The sequence below is a fragment of the Seriola lalandi genome, unplaced genomic scaffold, assembly GCF_002814215.2.
Source record: "Seriola lalandi dorsalis isolate HSWRI2012SDOR001 ecotype SW California unplaced genomic scaffold, Sedor1 jcf7180002054899, whole genome shotgun sequence".
Lineage (NCBI taxonomy): Eukaryota > Metazoa > Chordata > Actinopteri > Carangiformes > Carangidae > Seriola > Seriola lalandi.
In genome coordinates, this window is record NW_019525451.1 from 144,902 (window position 1) to 164,950 (window position 20,049).

General features: G+C 43.5%; 2 protein-coding genes across 2 annotated transcripts; one reads left to right on the forward strand and one right to left on the reverse strand.

Annotated features, from left to right (window-relative positions):
* The first annotated feature begins 6,368 nt into the window (after positions 1-6,368).
* On the forward strand, positions 6,369-13,852 carry cybb (cytochrome b-245, beta polypeptide (chronic granulomatous disease)). Its single transcript, XM_023429781.2, has 13 exons — positions 6,369-6,528; positions 6,798-6,890; positions 8,436-8,546; positions 8,699-8,783; positions 9,009-9,157; positions 10,069-10,250; positions 10,375-10,507; positions 10,677-10,769; positions 11,369-11,622; positions 12,001-12,163; positions 12,248-12,394; positions 12,625-12,749; positions 13,065-13,852. The coding sequence occupies exons 1-13, from the start codon at positions 6,484-6,486 to the stop codon at positions 13,180-13,182; spliced, it is 1,698 nt and encodes a 565-aa protein (XP_023285549.1). The 5' UTR covers positions 6,369-6,483; the 3' UTR covers positions 13,183-13,852.
* A 938-nt stretch (positions 13,853-14,790) lies between these two features.
* Positions 14,791-17,555, reverse strand: LOC111672379 (dynein light chain Tctex-type 3-like). Its single transcript, XM_023429785.2, has 5 exons — positions 17,386-17,555; positions 16,911-16,952; positions 16,098-16,221; positions 15,897-15,974; positions 14,791-15,340 (listed from the first exon to the last, which is right to left on the reverse strand). Exons 1-5 carry the CDS (start codon positions 17,419-17,421, stop codon positions 15,267-15,269), a joined length of 354 nt encoding a protein of 117 aa, XP_023285553.1. The 5' UTR covers positions 17,422-17,555; the 3' UTR covers positions 14,791-15,266.
* Positions 17,556-20,049: the final 2,494 nt, after the last annotated feature.

Sequence of the window (20,049 nt, forward strand, 5' to 3'; positions counted from 1 at the left end):
CTCCCCTGTATTTCTACCGCCACGCTCCTCTGTAAGGAGATTTTCCTCCACCTGATTCCGCGTCACGAGCCAAACACCAGCTGGAGCTCCGAGCCTCCCCTCTCGGAAGCCCGCTCCGCTCCGCGCTGCCGGAAGGAGAATGGAAGAACAGAACTGCCAAAATAAAATAAAATAAAAACCACTCATGAAAGGAAGGAAATGATACAATAAAATAAAATGACAAAAATGAAACTCAGAATCAGTTAGAATTAGTCAACATCATGAAATATGAAATTCACATAACCCTAAGTATGTTGAAATTATAATCTAAATGAATATAAATTATATCAAATTAAAATTATTAAACCAAAGTCATAACTTAAATCATTGTTAAAGCAGATGTTATTATATCAGCAGACAACAAATATTAAAAATAATTAAATAACTTTTATTTTTCTAAAATGGTGAGATGCTCAAATGATCTTAGAGAACAGTGACAGATATTCCTTTAACCTAGAATATGGAAGTCCAAAATGGCCAATATAAAAATAAATAATAAATAACTTATAACGACCTAAATAATAATTCAACAGATGATTCACGTTAAAACCCAGATCATTAATGTGACTTGTGACGACATTCTTCTTGCTTCATTTTTAATTCATAACATATTCATAACTTGGGAAAACAATCTGATCACAAAGTCCATTTCGTTGTTTATGTTCTGTAGCTTTCGAGCGTGTCACATGATGCATATTTTCCCAGCTTTCTCAGAACTACAGTTTAATTTTTAATTGTTCTCTGGGCGCTTTAAAGCACTTTACTTTGCTTCTCCATCTGTTAAAGTGATTGGAAACTCATCAGCTACAAAACAAACCAACAGTGGTTAAAACTGAAATTTCCAAAGTCAAAAATAAACAAAAATAAAATCAGATAATAACTATGATTGTTTCAAAATGTCCTCATGATTAGATCTCTTGGTTTTACAGGGAGAATCTTTCAGCCAATCACATGACCTCCATCAAATATATTTTTTATTAAGGGGCCAACAACTAAAAAATACATAACATTTTTAGAAAATCTGCAAAGTCAACCAGAGATGGCGAACTGCAGATCGCTTCATGTTGTGATGTTTTTTAGGAAACCCTAACCCTGCAGCAGCGCACGCCGCCTCGTACGGCGTGTGAACGAGCTGTCACCTCAGATCAGTATTAGCTTCGCCCCACAGAGACGAAAATAATCAGATTATTCTCCAGAGCAGCTTGTTTGGTTCCCGAGCTGAGAGGCCTCGAGTGAATGTCGCTCCGCTCGTTTGCTGATGTTTTACCGATGAGAGCAGCTCGACTGCTCAGCGCCCCGGAGCAAATTAGCTAGAGTGCATCCTCCTCTGAATGATTCATCAAACGGATCCAGATCCCGGGATGCAGCGGAGAAGGCAACCAGGCGACTAAATGTCAGCTGATGTGAAGGAGGCGGGGGGGCAGTGGTGTGTGTATAAGTACAGTTTTCAGCTTAAACATGAACATGTCAGTTATGGAAGAACACTTATGGTTGTACTGTAAACTTTGTAACTGAGCCCGGGCCGGATTAGACCTCTGCAAACATTACAGAGCAACAGAAACACGAGAGCTCGACTCAGCGAGCATCAAGCTGCTGAAGCTCCTTCTGTCCGTCTTCACACGTGTGTCTTTAAACACGCAACTCAACATTTGCTCCATGACACAAACTACAAACCTGAAGGAAAGAAATAAAACCTCAAGCAGCATTTATTCACTTTGTTGCTGAGAAGATGAGAAGAGCCAAGAAACAATGCAGCACATAACGCTGGATTTACTTAAAGCTGGACAGTCTTTGTGCTAAAATAAGCTAAGCTAAAGTAAGCTAAGCTAACCTAAGATAAGCTAAGCTAAGCTAAGCGACTGTTGGTTGTAGCCTCATGTTTAAAGCAAAGACGTGAGAGTGTCATCAGTTTGCTTCAATGTTATATCGTTAATATTTCTTTACCATTATATGGAGATTACAGGAAGCTCCTCAGGGAGTGTGTCCAGTGACTGCTGATCTCCTGCACAGACACACACACATTAACATCATTAAAAATGCAACTGTGATGATATTGATATGCTCCCCCCGTCACGCAGGACGGATCCTGCATCATTCACACAGAGAAGAATCACCTCAGCTGAGGGACGGAATAAAATGTCTCACGCTCCAAACACACAAACCCTGCGGACGCAGCGTTTACCTGCTCAACAGGTGAGACAGAGATCAGAGTTCAGGCGCGTAGAAGAAGTTTTCAGATCCTTCAGTCAGTCCGGCATTCAGTTTCCTGCTCACATTAAAACACATCGATCTACTCTCAGCATCTAAAGTAAAAGCTCTAACTCTGCAGTAAAATGTCTGGTGCATTATTCCAGCTGACGACTGGAAACCAGGAGTTAATACTGACGTGTCGACGAGCAGCAGCATCTTCCTGCTGAAGCTGCTCGAGGTGGAACGACTTCATGTGACAGTTCTTACAGGTGAATCCGGTGGCTCCCGGCCGAGAGGTCAGGCGCCTCCACTGGGTCACATGGTCAGTCCGAGGGCGGAGACGATGAAGGGATGAGGAGAGGAAAACAAAGTCCTGACACTCCAAACTGTTTTTTCTCAAATCTTTTCTATTTTTATGAATAAACTTTGGATGATTTGACGACGTTGGGTCGACAGAAGTAAAACCAAAGAATCCAAACGTTTAGAAAGTTAAACTTAAATAACGTGTTTGATAAAATCTTAATCAGAGAAGAAGTTACAGCTGCCAGATACATGAGCATTAACAAGAACAATACTCATCTGTGAGTGGTGGTAGAAAAACGTGAAACAGAGAAACTCATGTGAAGTAAAAGCTCCTCGACATTATTCAGTAACTGAGTAAAACTCTTTTATTTCACACGCTGGAAACGTCTTTTTCCAAACCTTGAAAAACTGCAACTGAAGCTCTGACGAGTGATAAAGAACCAGACTCACGCCTCCATGTCTCGGAAACTTGTTTGAAGTTTTGTTTTGTCTTTAAATCTTTTTTAATTAAAGACGTTTGAACGTGAGATACGTGCTAACACTGAAGTTTACAGACACATAATAAACATCTAAGTAAGTGTTTATTAATCTTTTACTGATAAACTGGTGATGCTGGTGAACAGAGCAGAAACACAGACACCGACTCCTCGTGGTCACGCAGAAGACTTCAACATGGCCGCCGGTCGGGGGAAGCGGCGCAGCGCAGAGGTTTCAGATGCCGCGTCCTCGCTGGCTCAGACATGTGGAGCAGAAACGGCGGTCTGGCACGGCACTTTGTGATTATGCATTGTGAAATGGGTCGGTGGTGATGTCACAGTCGCTATGCAACAGATTTAATCTAATCCCCTTCCCTCAGATTAGGAGGGAAAATCACTTGAAGGCCTTTTGTCTAAATTACACAGCATGCGAGTGTTGCTCTAACCTTCACCTCCAGAGAGCTTCATCCTGGGTCGACTTCTGACACAGTCCCTCACAAAGAGCACCTCACTGCTCATTACGTTTCACTGAGACCCCTGAACACTGTGCACATCTATCAGCTGGGAGGAGAGGCCACTTACAGGTGAACATGAGTCACACTTCACCAGGCGCCACTTGGAAAACGACTCATTCATCTCAATATGAATGAAATGATTAATCAGGTATATGAATCATAATGTTAATAATAATAATAATAATAATAATAATAATAATAATACACAGGCCTCCGCTGCAGCTGCACAGAGGTTTATAAAGCTGACGCAACACGTCAGGTGTCACTTACACCTGGCTGCAGGTTTCTACATGTCAGTGACAACGAGTGCATGTTTTCATTTAGGTTTCTTCTACAGTACAACTATACTGTGTGTGTGTGTGTGTGTGTGTGTGTGTGTGTGTGTGTGTGTGTGTGTGTGTGTGTGTGTGTGTTGAACGAGCAGACAGATGGTTGTGGAAGCGACTGGGGAAAATACATTATTCAGACTGAACAACGTTGAAGTTTAATGGCAGAGTGACAAACATGAGATTTGACAGAATGAGTCCAATACTGTACAACACACACACACACACACACACACACACACACACTGACTCCATCTTTTCTAATGAAGCTGGCTCAGTCATCAGTGTGTGCTGTCTGCTGCTAGGTGGCAGTAACGCACTGACCCTGTCTGATGTGTGTGCAGTTTAAATCCTCTTCAGCTGTGGCGACGGTGATTCGTCATGACTGATAACAAAACAATCAAACAATCAAACATCCAGACCCAGATCCTGGAGATCGCTCGGCACCAGACGGACACCAGCAGATACAGGAAGCAGCGCCTTGCTCGGCGGCATTTCCTGTGTCAGAGGGAAACCTTTTTAGGATTTAACCTCAGCAGTGACATAATCTACAACATCAAATCCCTCGGCTCCATCAGCAGCGATCTGATAGACTGTAATCCTGAGTGAAAGTTGGACTTTAATTCCTGTAATTGTGCTGAAAGCTCCGGACAGACAGCGTCGGCCTTTTCCACCGAGATCAAACTTAAGAACCTGATAATATTTTTTACATTTTGTCAGAAGATTTACAAAACAGAAGTATTACCAGAGCAAGTAGGACGAGCCTCTACAGTAATGTGACGTTGACTCCTGAAGCTGAAGGCCTTTGGTCACAACTTTCCCCTGAGCTACGTTCAAATGAGCAGATTTAATGTGGGATGATTTTTATTGAGGAGTGAAGCTGCCAACAAGTAAATGAAATGATCTAATTATGATCTAATTAAATTCTGTACTTTCACCCTCCCAGGGCTCCTGACCATATCCAGGTCCCATGGGACCTCTTCACAACGGGGACTCTCGGGGAGCCACAGGAATCCTTTCAGGACCATCAGGCCTCAAAACCAAACACACAGAAGCCCGCTGAAGGACTCTGGACCTCGTCACAGAACCAGGACCTGAGTCAAAGGTCTCTGCAGCAGCAACAACAACAACAACAACAACAACAACAACAACGACGGCTGCTGACACCATGAGATCAGAAACGGATCATTTATCTCAATAAATAAAAACATTTTCAAATTTTAAAACATTTTCATTCTGCTGCCTTTCCTCTGGTAAGAACCACACTCAGGTTTTGGTTTCAGGTGTTTCAGTTTCTGCGCTTTAGTTTGAAACAGGAAGCGTGTGGTAATTAATCTTCTGTTTTACTTCAGGTTTAGAAATCTTCCACTTCCTCTGACTAAAAATTCACAGTGTCACCATCAAATACCAAGTTCCTCATCAACGGTCAGCTGTCCGTCCTTCCACTTCACTGTTGCTGGGAAACAGAGGTTAATATTTCTCATCACGTCTAAGTGTTTTATTCCTCACACACTCCACCTCTGATGCAGGTTTCCAGATTCAGCTTTAAAATCTCTGGTTATGAATAAAGTTTTTGCATTGAAAAACGTATTTTTGTGTTTTAATAATTTCCTACTTTGCTTGTCGTGAATATTTAATTCATTTTAGAGTCAGAAAGATATCTGACAGGGATTATATGTGTTTTATTTTGAAGTTACAGGAAGTGTAAAGTTGTGTTTCTATCATACGGTAGTTACCATCATGTTTTTATTATTAATTATTCATCAGTTTCGAGTTTTACTTTAATTCATTTATTGTATTTTTTGATAATATTCTCTTTTGTTAGTCATTAGTTTCTTTATATTATTTGCTTAATTAGCATCGTTAGCCTGGTTAACTAGTATGCATGAGGTGATTAGAGCCACAGTCCACGGTACAAGGTCGTTAAACACTGTGACACTCGGCTTTTCAAAATAAAAGTCGCTTTACACCTTTCTCTGTCTTTCTCTGTTTCGGAGCATCTGAGGTTTCTATTGGCCGAGCACCGAGGGGTCAGAGGTGAACGGAGGGGTCAGAGGTGAACCGAGGTGAACGCTGAGCTGGAGACCAGTTCAACGTGGATCATTTAAATCAGTTTAAATCAACACATCTTGTCAGTTTCCCGCTCCTGATGGTGGGAGAGAACGAGACGTTTGAAGACGTTTGTTCTTGTGTTCAGCTGCCGCCGGTCTGAAAACACCTGTGTGGATCTAGAACAGAACAACGTGTGCAGCTCTACATCTTCTGTATCTTTACCTCACTCACTGAATAATGTTTCAAAGCTCCTTATTGTTCTGTCTTCGGCCTGTGAACGTCTCTGTGTTTGTATGAACTGATGAAAGTCTTCACAGGTAAACACCAGGAGTCTGATCATGTGTACATTTCTCTGATGGGGGGAAGAAGTGAGGAGGAAACCCAGCGGCTGGCGGGACCACACACTTCCTTATTTGCTCCTGACAAAGGTTATAAAATGAGTAATCAGTTCACCGCGCTCTTTACTGTCCTCCTTCACTGTTTCCTGCTTCCTTCTACATTATAACATTCACACTCACACACACTCACACACACTCACACACACTCACACACACACACAGCGTCTCAGAGGCTCGTCTCACCATGGGGAACTTTGTTGCTAACGAGGGACTCTCCATCTTCGTTATTGTGAGTATTTTTCTTTTAAATGCTGCAAATTCTTTCTCTCTTAACGTTAGGAACGTTCTGGAAGATGCAGTTAGTAGATGATGTTTTCATTTAAAGAGTTATGAGCTAAAAAAGGAGTTTTCTCTCCTCCTGCAGCCACTAACTGTGAATCATAAAACACACTTCAGTGTGTCCGTGCTGTGTTCTGGGGGTTTGTTCAGTTTCACTCGTTTCCTCCCTGAGTGAATGTGTGTGTTAGTGACCCTGACCGGTGTGCATGTGTGTTACAGCTGGTCTGGCTGGGGCTCAACGCGTACCTGTTCGTCCAGTTCTACTTTAACTTCCTGACACCGAAGTGGTTTTACACCAGAGTCCTGCTCGGGGTGAGTCCGGCTGCAGCATCGGTCCAGCTGCTGCCGCCGCTCTTTACCTTCACAGTGTTTATCCACCGACTCATGAAGCCGTTTGTTCTCAGCTTCAACACAGAAAATACAAGTAGAAAGAATTTTAAAAAACGAATGAAATGTTTTAGGAAAATATGAAATGAGTCACCTGATGAAAAACAGGACCCGGTCTTTTTCAGTTCCTCATGATGCAGCAGCTGCTACACACACTGCAGCACGCCCACACACACTCACACTGCAGCACAATACAGATCAATCAATCAACTGATCAACACAACATTCATCTGCAACAGCTTTAATTACATAATTATTATTAATCAAGATGCTTTTTACCAGTCGCTCCTTGGTTCCAGCCTCAGCTGTGAATCAGTGACTGTCATTTAATCTCCTCTGATATTTACGTCTCATCAGCACCAGTACGAGAATGACTGGTTCTTCGGTTGCTGTGGTTACGGTTACGTTACTGATCTCCTGTTTTGTTCCAGTTTGAAACTACAAGGTTTGATTTGTTTTGATTTAACAGCAGCTGATTATATTCTCTGCACCTGCTGCTGGAAGTGAAACTATAAGATGTTTATTAGAATAGAAATGTGACGTGTTGGTGATTTTTAGATTGTCATTAGAGTTAAAACGAAGCGCTGTGGGTTTGACCAGCGCCATGAGGTCAGTGCATGTCGGACATCACAGAAACAAACAGGTGAATTATTCACCTGCTTCCCGTAACAACTTGACACAGTTTAAAATCCTGCACACGATACAATTACCTGGATAAACACACGTCCACGCCTTCACGTATCTCCCCTTATCTACACGGCCTTGTGTCTACAATAAAACCACCACGCGGCGAAGGGAAGGAGGCCTGACGTCAGGTTTCCTCTGGGTCACACCTGGGTTCACAGGGCCAACACCTCTGGCTGCACAGCTGGCCTCAAGTCAGCAGAAGTGAAACACAGGGATTAGAGTTTCAGGCTGAAGATAATGAGCATCAGTTAATTATTCAGTTCAGCTGCAGTGTTACATTATGTGAATCATGTCCTGATAAAGACAGAGTCAGGAATGGAGGGATCATTTCCACAGTGTGGGTCACATGACTGATTTCATTTCATTTGAAATCTGAATAATTTCTGCAAAGATTAAAATTTAAATTCCAATTAATAAATCACAACATGAAATTGACTTTACAAATGTAATATATATATAGATATATATATATATATCTATATATAGATAGATAGATATATTACTGTGAACAGGAAGATAACAATGAAAGCTGCATTTTTAAAGATTCACATAAATCGAATGTGAAAAAGAAAGAATTAATTTAAATTATTCATTGTTCATTTTCATCATAAGCTTCAATAACATCAAGTCATGTGGTCGCATCGTTATCATGTCCGACAGTTAATTACACTTTCCCTCTGAAGTTTGACTCAGAGAGATTCTTTCTGTGATCTGACTGAACGCTTGCTAACGAGTAATCTGATTACATCACGGAGTAATCCCCCGCCCTCTCCATCCCCTCAGCATGCGCTGTCCTGGGCCAGAGCTCCTGCCGCCGCCCTCAACTTCAACTGCATGCTCATCCTGCTGCCCGTCTGCAGAAACCTCCTCTCCTTCCTCCGCGGCACCATCCAGGTAACCATGACAACCAGGGTCTCCTCCAAAACACCAGATCACAGAAAAGTTGTTTTAATCCCCAGGTTTTTATTCATTGGTCATTATCAGAGGAGTGAATGTGAAGTGTCTCTGCTTGTCTGAACGTTTGCTCTGTCTGTGTTTGCGCTCAGTGCTGCAGCCGCACGGCCGCACGCCAGCTGGACAGCAACATCACCTTCCACAAGCTGGTGGCGTACATGATCGCCTTCCACACAGGTCAGAGGTCGATCCTTTCAGCTTTTCTACACAACACAAAGTTAATTATTATGAGACGGAAGTCATTTAGGTTTAGAAAAGCTGCTCCACCGATGATCGTTATCAGACTTATTTTTCCTGTCTAGATAAAGTTAATATCATAAACCTCTTCACATCACTTGGTCGCTTCATGGCTCCCAGACTCTTTACAAGTTGTCCTAATGTGCGTGTCCTGCCTCCCTGTAGCCGTGCACATCGTCGCGCACTTGTTTAACTTCGAGTACTTCATGGACGCCCAGCTGAATCGGAACAGCAGCCTCCTGACCTTTGTCCTCTCTGAAATCGGCACCGGGGACAACCTTCCCTTCCTGAACCCCATCAGGACCAACGAGACGGTGAGTCGCGGTTCACTTCATCTTCATATTAGATTTATATGATTTGCTTCCCTGTTTTTTCCAGTAATATATTTTAGGTTGATGCCTGTCGTGTTGCTAAACTCTGTGAAGTTGCAAATGACTAAATTGCTAAATTTGGTGTCTAAAAAAAAAGAAAAAGGATTACTTCATTTGACAAACTTCCTCTTTAGAGAATTTGTTTTGCAAATATTTTGTCATTTGAGAAACTTCCTCTTTGGTCACTTACAGTATTTCTTCAAAAGCCAGAGAACAAATCATCAAACAGAAAACTGCAGTTTCCAACACAAACTCTGTCAATTCTGAGTCTGAGGCCAGAAACAGCTTCAAGTGTTTGAGCCTTTTTCACTGAGGCTGTTTTTACCAAGTCGTTCTTTACCTGACACACCTGCTGACACCTCCTCCCCTCCTCACCTCCTCACCTCCTCCCCTCCTCACCTCCTCACTTCCTCACCTCCTCCCCTCCTCCCCTCCTCCCCTCCTCCCACAGCACAAGCTACTCCGTCTGTCCTTAAAGTGCAGAGTCATGTTCAACACTCTGCAGTTAAAGAGAAAACGTCACCCAGCTCTTACACTCTACCCGACTCTTCTTCTGCATGTTTCTTGCAGTAATTATACTTCAACCGTCTTGGTGTATTTAAAAATAAAGCAGTATTTATACATGATGATACAACCGGAGCAGTACGTGCCCACGGTCAGTCTGAGGAACTATGACAAAACAGACATCAGACCCAGGAGGGAAGTTAGCCAATAAACGCCACCTGCAGGGCTGTTGTGATATAAGTGGAACGGTTAAAAGGTCACGACCCCGTGACCGCAACCCACACGGTGACTAACGAGCTGCGTGATTGTAATTGAGGAGAAGAAGCTTTAACGTGTGAACTCTGATGCAGAACCCCACCATCGTCATGTTCACCACCATCGCCGGGCTGACGGGCGTGGCCATCACGCTCGCCCTCATCCTCATCATCACTTCGTCCATGGAGGTGATCCGCAGGTCGTACTTCGAGGTGTTCTGGTACACACACCACCTCTTCATCATCTTCTTCATCGGCCTGGTGTTCCACGGCTACGGGTGAGACAGCGCCAGACTTCAGGCACAGAAACACAGTTCAATCTATATGTGACATACGTTAAAATAAAAGAAAGGTTTCCTGCATGATGACTCATTCATCCCTCCTCTGTGTCTCTGACTGCAGACGTATCGTGCGAGGACAGACGAATGAAAGCCTGAACATCAGCCGGCCGGAGCGTTGCGCTGACCAGTTCGAAGACTGGGGAAAACCCGGGTCCAACTGCAGCGTACCAGTGTTCGCTGGAAACCCTCCAGGGGTGAGACGCCGCTTCCAACTGCTGCCAAACTGCTGCTTTAAACTTCTCTTCCAACCCTCCGTCAGTCTTTGCTTTGCTTTTATTCCAGCGGTGTGAAAAGCTTCACATCCGCAGCCGTAGTTACCGGTCCGACTAATCATTGTGCATTTCCCATCGTTGTCCTCTCTAGACGTGGAAGTGGGTGCTGGCTCCCATGATCCTCTATGTGTGCGAGAGACTCGTTCGCATTTACAGATCCCACCAGAAAGTGGTCATCACCAAGGTGTGTATGTGTTTGATTACAGGGGAAAGTAAAGACACAAACACTTGGATTCACACTTAAGTCTGAATGTGTGAAATGTAACAAGCTGCTTCCACTGCAAACGTTTCATCCACCATCTGAAGAGAGAGAGACCCTGATCTCTATTATTATCCATTATCATCCGTCCTCCATGTTGGTTTGACTCTTAGCAACACAGACTCCTCAAGACAAACCTCCAGACCCGCAAATAAAGTTTCATCGTATTTATATTTGATATTTCATCATATGTTTCTGCCACAACTCTTAAAAACATTAAAAGAAACCGAGCGAGCGATCTGACAGCATGTGCTGTGCAGAGCGACGCTTCCCTGTAGGATTTAAGGATCCTACACAAATCACCATCTTTTCTCATGCGGATCCAAATGAAAATGCAGATTCTAGTAATTAAGTAAATTGTAATTATTAGAAACGTTGAGCAACTGATATTTGATTCATCACTTATGAAACAAAGAAGTGTCTGATGCTTTAAGTGTAAACTGAATATTTGTAGGTGACACTTTGGACATTTCAGGAATGAATTAAAACCAAAAGCTTCCTGTAACCTCACACCTGGTCTACAGGTGGTGATGCACCCCTCCAAGACCCTGGAGCTGCAGATGAAGAGGAAAGGCTTCAGTATGGAGGTGGGTCAGTACGTCTTCATCCAGTGTCCGTCCGTCTCCCGGCTGGAGTGGCACCCCTTCACCCTGACCTCCGCCCCCGAGGAGGACTACTTCAGCGCCCACATCCGAATCGTCGGGGACTGGACTCAGGAGCTGTACGAGGCCTGCGGGGGGGACAAGAACGAGACCCAGGAGGCCTGGAAACTGCCCAAGTACGACATGGGGGGGGTCAGACAGTGAGGAGCTGCCGCCTCGGGGTTGAGATGCTCTACATGTAGAAATTTCAGAATTTCTCAAGTTGCTGTTTGATGAAATGAAACTTGAGGAATGAAAATAAGTTGAAGTGAGACTTGAAATCCAGTTCTGCATTATTCTTTCCCGCTCTCACTCTTTCCTTGCATCACACGCAGGAGCTTTACGTCTGTATGAGAGCGGGAGAGATTAGATCTGAGAGCTGCAGTTGCTTTTCAGATTGAGATTTAACATTGAAAAACGTATAATAATAATAATAATAAGTTTGTGTTGTAGATGCCAGTGATGTCTTAAACACCTGTCCTCCATCATGACCAGCTTCTCTCTCCGTTTCTCAGGGTCGCCATAGACGGCCCGTTTGGAACCGCCAGTGAAGACGTGTTTCGTTACGAGGTGGTCATGCTGGTGGGCGCGGGAATCGGAGTGACTCCCTTCGCCTCCATCCTCAAGTCTGTGTGGTACAAACGCATCCAGAACAACCAGGACGTCTTCACCAAGAAGGTGAGGATGAAACTCGGTGCGGCGGCAGAATCCCCCGATGATTCTCACGTGTGGCGGTAAATTAAGTGACTGCTGTCGTTGCAGATCTACTTCTACTGGCTGTGCCCGGAGACGCAGGCCTTCGAGTGGTTCGCCGACCTGCTGCAGTCGCTGGAGGGTCAGATGACGGAGAAGGGCATGACCGACTTCCTCAGCTACAACATCTACCTCACCCGCTGGAAGGAGAACGAGGTACGACGGAGGCATCAGACCTGTGTCATCACACCGACACACGGTCGCTTTAGAAACCCTTTCCAAGACTCGCTCACACTCAAACATCTTAATCTTTAACTTAAAACCAAGGAAGTTTTTGTATCTAAGAAAAGCTGACGTCCAACAGCCACTGATTCTCCGACCTCCGCGGCCTCGGAGTCGCACTGGACGAACTCAGTGATGATGAACTGTTTTCTCCTTTTCGTCAGGCGGCTCATTTCCGTGTTCACCACGAGGCGGAGAACGACCCGATCACGGGGCTCAAACAGAAGACGCTTTACGGGAAACCCAACTGGGACAACGAGTTCACCAACATCGCGACAAAGCACCCGGGGTGAGGCCTTCCATCGCATCATCGCACCGCACACAGACGGCGTGCAGTCATCCCACCCGCAACCTTTGACCTTTAAATAACACAGTGATTTTTAATGTGAGAAAACACGAACCAAAGGGACGACAGTCATCACAACACGCTGCTACGACTGCTGTCATACTTATCACTACATACAACGCTAGCTAACAGCTAATTCAGCATACCTTAATATATTAGTTAAATATAAGAATAGCAGCGTCTGCAAGCCTGTCCTTGTTTGAAAACAGGTGTGTGTGATATCTGCAGCAGCTTAAATAAAACTGTTTGTGTCCTCAGAACTAAAGTGGGAGTGTTCCTGTGTGGTCCGCCTCAGCTGGGGAAATCTCTGGAGAAGCAGTGTCGGTCCCACTCGGAGGCCGACGTCAAGTTCATCTTCAACAAAGAAAACTTCTAAAGAAAAACGACGACTGCTGGAAAACGAGCGCAACAAGGAGAGAGAGGAAAGTTCCCTCCAGCAGTGCGACTGAGGCCGAGCTGCAGTTTTCAGCAGCAGCTTCATGAGTGTGAATGTACCGGACTTCAGTCGGGAGGCTGGAGCCTTCGGTCAGCGCTCAGCCGGACTGTTCCTCTGCTTGTTGCTTCTCACCACAAAACTTTTGCAAAGATGCCAGTGTTGCTCAAAAAAAGGAGGAAATACCCCCGTGGTATTTTCCACATTACTTTGTTCTCCTTTTGTGTTACATCAGTAAGTGAAACGCTGCTGCTGCTGCTGCTGCTGCTTTCAAAACCTTCCTCAGCTTCCTCTGTGCTCCTGCCGGGTCGACATCATCACCGTTTCTGAAAAGCAGATTTGATTCCAGATGGTTCAAGTTTCCGAACCTGGTGATCAAAGCTGCTCAAAGCGAGTGTGCTACAAAATACAGAAGGAATCCTCCGTCAGTGTCAGTGTCTCAGCACGAGATGGTTTTCTACAGTGACTGAATGTCTTGTTTGTAAGTTTAGATGAAAGTGGAAACAGGAGGAGGAGAGCGGGTGTGGATGATGGATGGATTGATGGATGAAGTGTTCAGTGTCTCTATTTTTTTTTTAAATAAATCCAACAGCAGCTGATGATCATGATGAAACCTGTCAGTACGTGTGTGTTCTGTTGACTCTCCTTCAGTCAGACTTTTATTTTATGTTGCCTTCATGTACGTTTTTCCTCCCGTGACCAAGTGAATTTCCTTTTATGGAGAATGAACCTGAACTTTCAGAAAAAGCTTGAAGCAATTCTTCCACCTAAAACATGCTGTAATTAGTGATGTGCAAACGAAAAGGGAACTTTAAGCTATTTTTAAATTCCTCTTTTACACGAAATAGAGTTCAGGTTTTAAACACTGTGGTCCTGATCTCTTACACAAACATGTTCTTCTGCACAAAAGCAGCTGCAAACCTTCGTCCAGGCAGATCAGCATGTGAAGGACGCTGCACAACAATTCATCTTATTCTTGCTCTCGGCTTTTAGAAATCCACATTCACAGACCAAGAGACAGAAAACCATAAAAAGACAATGCGACAATAAAAAAGACACAAAATGATCGAAAAGAGAAAAACAACAGATCTATAAAGAAACAGAGTGAGAGATCCAAACAAACGGTAACGAATGACTCGCTTCAGTCCTTGTATAGGACGGCTGGCAGCTCATTCACTCCTCAGGCCCAGGCCTCTGACAGCTGGAGTAGTGATGGCAGAGAGGAGAGTCACTGTGGGTCTGTGGAGGCATGAAGCTTCAGACAGACGTTATGGCGTTGACACGACTGCAGCAGGAACCAGAGTCAGTATCTGACAGACGGAGCTCAGAGCACCGAGGCTCTTCAGTCCAGTCTGCAGACATTCAGCGGATATAAAGATCCAGTAACTGTTTAATATTAATGAACGCATTAATATATATATGAACGCTTCTCAATGATTTACAGAGGTGCATCTGAGCAGTGAAGAAAAACCACGACACCATTAAAACTGAGGGAAAAAATCGCAGGTAAATAAAAAGAGAAATCATTAAATACTCTCAGATGACGGAGTGTGTTGTTCAGAAATCTCCCGTTTATTTTGCTGCAGCAAACATCCGAGTACAAAAGTCTTTTTCTCTGGCTGACATGATCCACACAATGAACAGAGAAGCAAAACACTGGATGCGATGCACACAGCTGCTTCTGTCAGGCATCAGTGACACATGGAGAACTAAAGTGAAGCTATTAAAGCACTGCAGTGACATGAGAAGATAAATACATTAACATCATGATGTTACGTGCATCTGAAGGCTGAAAAAGCTGAAGGAAATCCAGCTGTTTTCTTCTCTGCAGCTGTTCCTCAGAGGTTAAAGGTCAAGCTTTGAGGCGCTCAAACAGCTGCATGGGTGTGAACTCTGTGGCACTTGGTGGCCCCCTGCTGTTCATAGGGACACACTGCATTCCTCTTCTGGCGGTAGTGGTGGTCGTGTGTGTGTGTGTGTGTGTGTGTGTGTGTGTGTGTGTGTGTGTGTGTGTGTGTGTGTGTGTCCTATGCGACAGCCACAGCAAACACACTGACCACACAGTACATAGTGCGGTTTTCCCATCTCACAGTGCAGCTTCCTGCAGAGACAAAAACAAAAACAAGTGTTAAAGAGAAAACAGAGAGAACGACTCAGGATCCCACAGATGTTTATTAAAGAGATTCGATCATAAATGGAAAGTAGCTTCAGGTAATGAAACCGTCTCTTTACTGCAACAATTAAAACTGATGCGGCGACCACACGCCCGTATTTTATTACATTTCCTGTCGCAGCTTCACAATAAAAGTCTTATTCTGGTTCACCAGAGGAAAGCTGTTAAAGGATGGCTTCACAATTTAAAAAAGAATCTGTTAAAAGAAGCAGCACGTTTCTATGTTTGGTTGCATTTCCTTCTACTTCATCCTTTTAAAAACTAGTAAACGACACAGGCTGCGAGGACGCAGCTGAAACAGGTGAGTGTTTAAATAGTGGAGAACTATCGTTAATGACATTAGCTCCACCTGTGTTTTCCCTGCTGTCATTTACAGTGCATGCTGACGTAACCATCTCTGGGACTTTGGTCATCTGTGGTTATTTTCCAGAAACGATCTGACTCATCAAATCACAGCGAGCTGCTCAGCGGACGTTCTCCTTACCGTCCATGGCAGTGTCCCAGTAGCAGGAGTTAGCTGTGTGGAGTCCTGCGCCTGTTTTCTGCATCACAGCGCACGTCACTGCACAGACAAACACATGTGCACACACTCACACACAAACCCTCAGAGGACAGGATGAAAGTTGAATTTTCATTTGTTGAAAAGGTTCATTTCACATTAAACTCTGTGGTCACAGACTCATACCGATGTACTTGTACGGTTTCCCCTGTTTGACCAGCTGCGTGAGGCAACGCTCCACAATGCTGGCGGTCCATTTGTTCACCAGACTCTGGCTGTAGTCGTCACTACCCAAGATATTCTCGATGCACTGAGAGAGACACACACACACACACACACACACACACACACACACACACACACACGGGTCCATGAGTTAACATCACAGTGTTCACAGTCATGTGGAAGTCACTGGATGCTGTTTCGCCCTGAGGACACTCAAGTAAAGAGCAAACACTGTTCTGCACTTCAGTAAACATCGCAGTCAGAAACCTGGGCACAGCTGCAGCAGTGAAACAACACTTCACACAAAAAGCTCTGGGTGGATTTCATCATGTGTTCGTGCTCTGATGTGGCATTTTTCATATTACTTCAAAAGTTATTAACTAATCTTGAACCAGATCCTTTAATAATCCTCCTGAGCCTCACAGCAGCGCAGAAACTTATTCCCTCATCAACTCAAAATTCATAAATAGCAGCAGTGTTTTGGTTGAATGGTGCAGCTCCTAGCTATGTGCAAAAAATACATTCTGACATCAAACATGTCACATCACACATTAAAGAGAAATCCAGACTAAAACACTGACAGGGTGGATCTCAGTACTGTTCCTGTGGTTTTTACTTCTTCATGAAAAGATTTCAGAATTGATGAATTAATTAATGTAATCTGGGTGTGAATTAACCTGCTCTATTGGAAAACGGGTAACACTGTATTTTATATGAAACACAGTGATAAGACCTGATACAGTGGAATAATATTATTTTAAGAAACAACTTTACCTCTTTGACAATGTTATCAGCTTCTTCAGAGTTAAATGAGCCCTGGAAATGAGAAGAAGTATGAATCAGTACAGGTTATCAAACTATCAAACAACTGACAATTATATCTATTGTATTCCTACATGCCCATGAAGGAAGCAATATCATACATACAATACAATAATATTCACATTATTATTATTATTATTATTATGATAATTAAGCTAAATAGACAGTAGACAGTTAGCATTAAGGCCCTGTAGGTTTAAAACTGAGGTCAATAGCAACACTCAGGTAAGTATCATGAGCGGATCATTAGCTAATTCTGAATATATTTATATAAATATATATATATATATATATATATATATATATACACACATACATACAATGTCATGTAATGATTTTACAACCCAAAGTCTCCGTTATTTGGATGTAGGTTAACGTCAATGTAAGGAGTGGCTATTCCGACCCCGGTAAATCATGGGAAACAAACCTCGTTTCCGTTGTGATACTCCATCGTTCCCGTCATGTGCCGCCGCTTCACGGTGGTTGCAGGGTTTGTTTTTTGTTTTTTAATTAAAAATAGAGGAAAAATCGAAGCTGCTCGAAGAACAACACGGTAGCGGACTTCCTGCGGACTTCCTGCGGGCTGTCAACAGTCAACGACGGCCGACAAGAGCGACGGGAACCGCGGAGCAGCGCGCGGCTGACACCTGCTGGTCACTAATGGAACTGCACAGTAAACTCCAGTCTTATTTACACGCCACAAAAACTTAAAAACGCCACCACAAATAATCAAATATTAACCTCTTACTAACTTAAACTAATACTTTATGATACTGTGTCCAAAACATGTTGTTTAAACTCACCCACACACTTGAAATCGAGCAGCTGGTCCCTCACCATGATGTCGGCAGAGAGCTGAACAAACACAGGTGTAGATAATGAGCTAAGTAGTTGCTGTTGCTAAGTAACCAACGTTAGCATTAGCAGCTATCTACCTGCCAGTCTAGAAACGTGTTGTTTTGCTATTTCTGGGAGGTAATATTACATTGCAGAATATAAATTTATGTGCATTAATTCAAGACATACAATTCTGTATGTTTTACTTGTATGTCTCCAGGGTTACGGTTCAAATACTAAATGTACCAACATATATTTCATGTTTTTCTTTACATTTTTACATAACATTCAAATTATGACATTAATTTTTTTCACCACTGAGCCTACAATGTCATATTTCTCTATTATAACAACAATTTATCATGTTAGAAAAAAGGAAAACACTTATTTAATGTACTTTTTTTTTTAATGTACTCAGCTTTTCACAATACAAAAATAATGACTCATGTTCAGCTTTATATCAAAATGCTTTGCTGATGTCCCAAAAAATCCAGAGTGATAGAAAATGAACACGAGAGTCAGTTAAATGAGATTATCACGACAGAATATAAAACTGATGCATCTCCTTGAAATGCAAACAGATCACATCAAAAGTGCAAATGTGCTCAAGGACCATGTCGCAATAAATAAGAATATTTACATCCTCACAGTTTGAAACTCATACACACACACGCACACCAAACACACACACACACACACACACACACGCACACAGCTTGAGGTTCAGCTGCTGGGTAGGACTCGTGCCACACACAACAACAAAGGTGAAAGTTAAAAACCTCCCAGCAGCTGGGTGATACTGGTCCTACTGGTGGAGGAGGCTCAGCTGTAGGTCACTTGTGAACAGTGGTTAAAGTTCAGTGGTTGATTTTAAAGCTGCACTTAAATACAGATAAAAGGAAATAAAAACCAAAACATAGTCAGTCCAGGATTTTTAGTATAGAAGACAGTCCAGGTTTGACCCTGAAAGGTTACGCCACATAAACCTTTTGGATTCACAGCAGTTACAGCAGCTGCAATGAAAAGAAGCATCAAAACTTTTTAGAAACTTCTCTAGAGCTCAAACTATTGGTGGATTAATAGATTAGTTGATCGACAGTAAAGTAATCAGCAACAATGTTGATAAGTGACCCGATGTTTCACTTATTTCTTAAGCAAAAAATTACAAAAAATCTGGTTCCAGCTTCTAAAATCTGAATATTTGATATGAATATGATGGTAAATATGTGTATGTATGTATATATGTGATGGTTTCTGCTTCTCAAACATTACTTTAAACTGAATATGTGAGTATTATCTGGACATCTGACATCACTTCAGCATTTTTCATTGTTTTCTGATGTTTTATAGAACAAACACTTCATCGATTAATCAGGAAAATCATCTGCAGAAGAATCAGTTGTGAAAATAATCAATAGTTAGTTGGTAATCTGGACATATCTGTTTTAACTGCTGTGAATCCAACACCTGACAGTGATGTGACAGAGTCTAGAGTGTAAACCACTGGAGGACGATGATTCTGGACGGAGACACTGTGTCTCTGTCGTGGCTTCGCATGAAAACGTTCAAACACCTCAGAGGAGCTGGAGGACACTGCGGAGGGAAGAGCTGCTTGAGAACACAGTAAAGTGTTTTGCTAGTGAACCTTTCTCACTTTGGTCTGACTTCTGGAGACGAGTGAGTTCACCTGAGAGTTTGGCCCCTGGGCTCACAGTACGGTACAGGCACCTGAGCGAGGCCCTCTGGCTCCAGGCGGCAGGGACTTCTGCTGAGCTCCGCCTCTGTTCGTCCCCGGGTGGCTGCTCCCGCCGGCGGCCGGGGACGGAGGCTCTCCCTGGACGGCTGCCTCCCCGCTGACGGGGCCCTCCGCCGGGGTTTGGTCCCTGTCGTTGGCCTGCTTCGACCTGGAGAAGGAGAGGCGTCTGAAGAGGGAGAGCTGAGGGGAGGACAGAGGAGAGACGGCTGCTGGATCACCTTCATAAATACCTGTTTGTCACATGACGTGTCAGAGTGTGATGCATTTAAACACAGTCAGAGTTAGGTGTATGTGTGTGTGTGTGTGTGTCTGTGTGTGTGTGTGTGTGTGTGTGTGTATTCCGGTTTTCTACCTTTTTGCCGGAGCCTGATTGGCTCTTTGAGCTGCTGTCTGCCGTCCCATTGGCTGGTTTGCTGCTGTCACCTGTGGCGTCGGGCTCTTCTGTGAGTTCAGCTGCAGTTGAGATGAAGACATTTATCAGAACCAGGAAACTGTTCG

Coding starts and splice junctions, on each gene's coding strand:
- cybb (XM_023429781.2), top strand. CDS start 6,484: ATGGGGAACTTTGTTGCTAACGAGGGACTCTCCATCTTCGTTATT. Junction 9,158..10,068: donor CCATCAGGACCAACGAGACG/GTGAGTCGCGGT, acceptor ACTCTGATGCAG/AACCCCACCATCGTCATGTT. Junction 12,164..12,247: donor AGGACGTCTTCACCAAGAAG/GTGAGGATGAAA, acceptor CTGTCGTTGCAG/ATCTACTTCTACTGGCTGTG.
- LOC111672379 (XM_023429785.2), bottom strand. CDS start 17,421: ATGACGGGAACGATGGAGTATCACAACGGAAACGAG. Junction 15,975..16,097: donor GAAACCGTACAAGTACATCG/GTATGAGTCTGT, acceptor TTGTCTGTGCAG/TGACGTGCGCTGTGATGCAG. Junction 15,341..15,896: donor CTGGGACACTGCCATGGACG/GTAAGGAGAACG, acceptor TTGTCTCTGCAG/GAAGCTGCACTGTGAGATGG.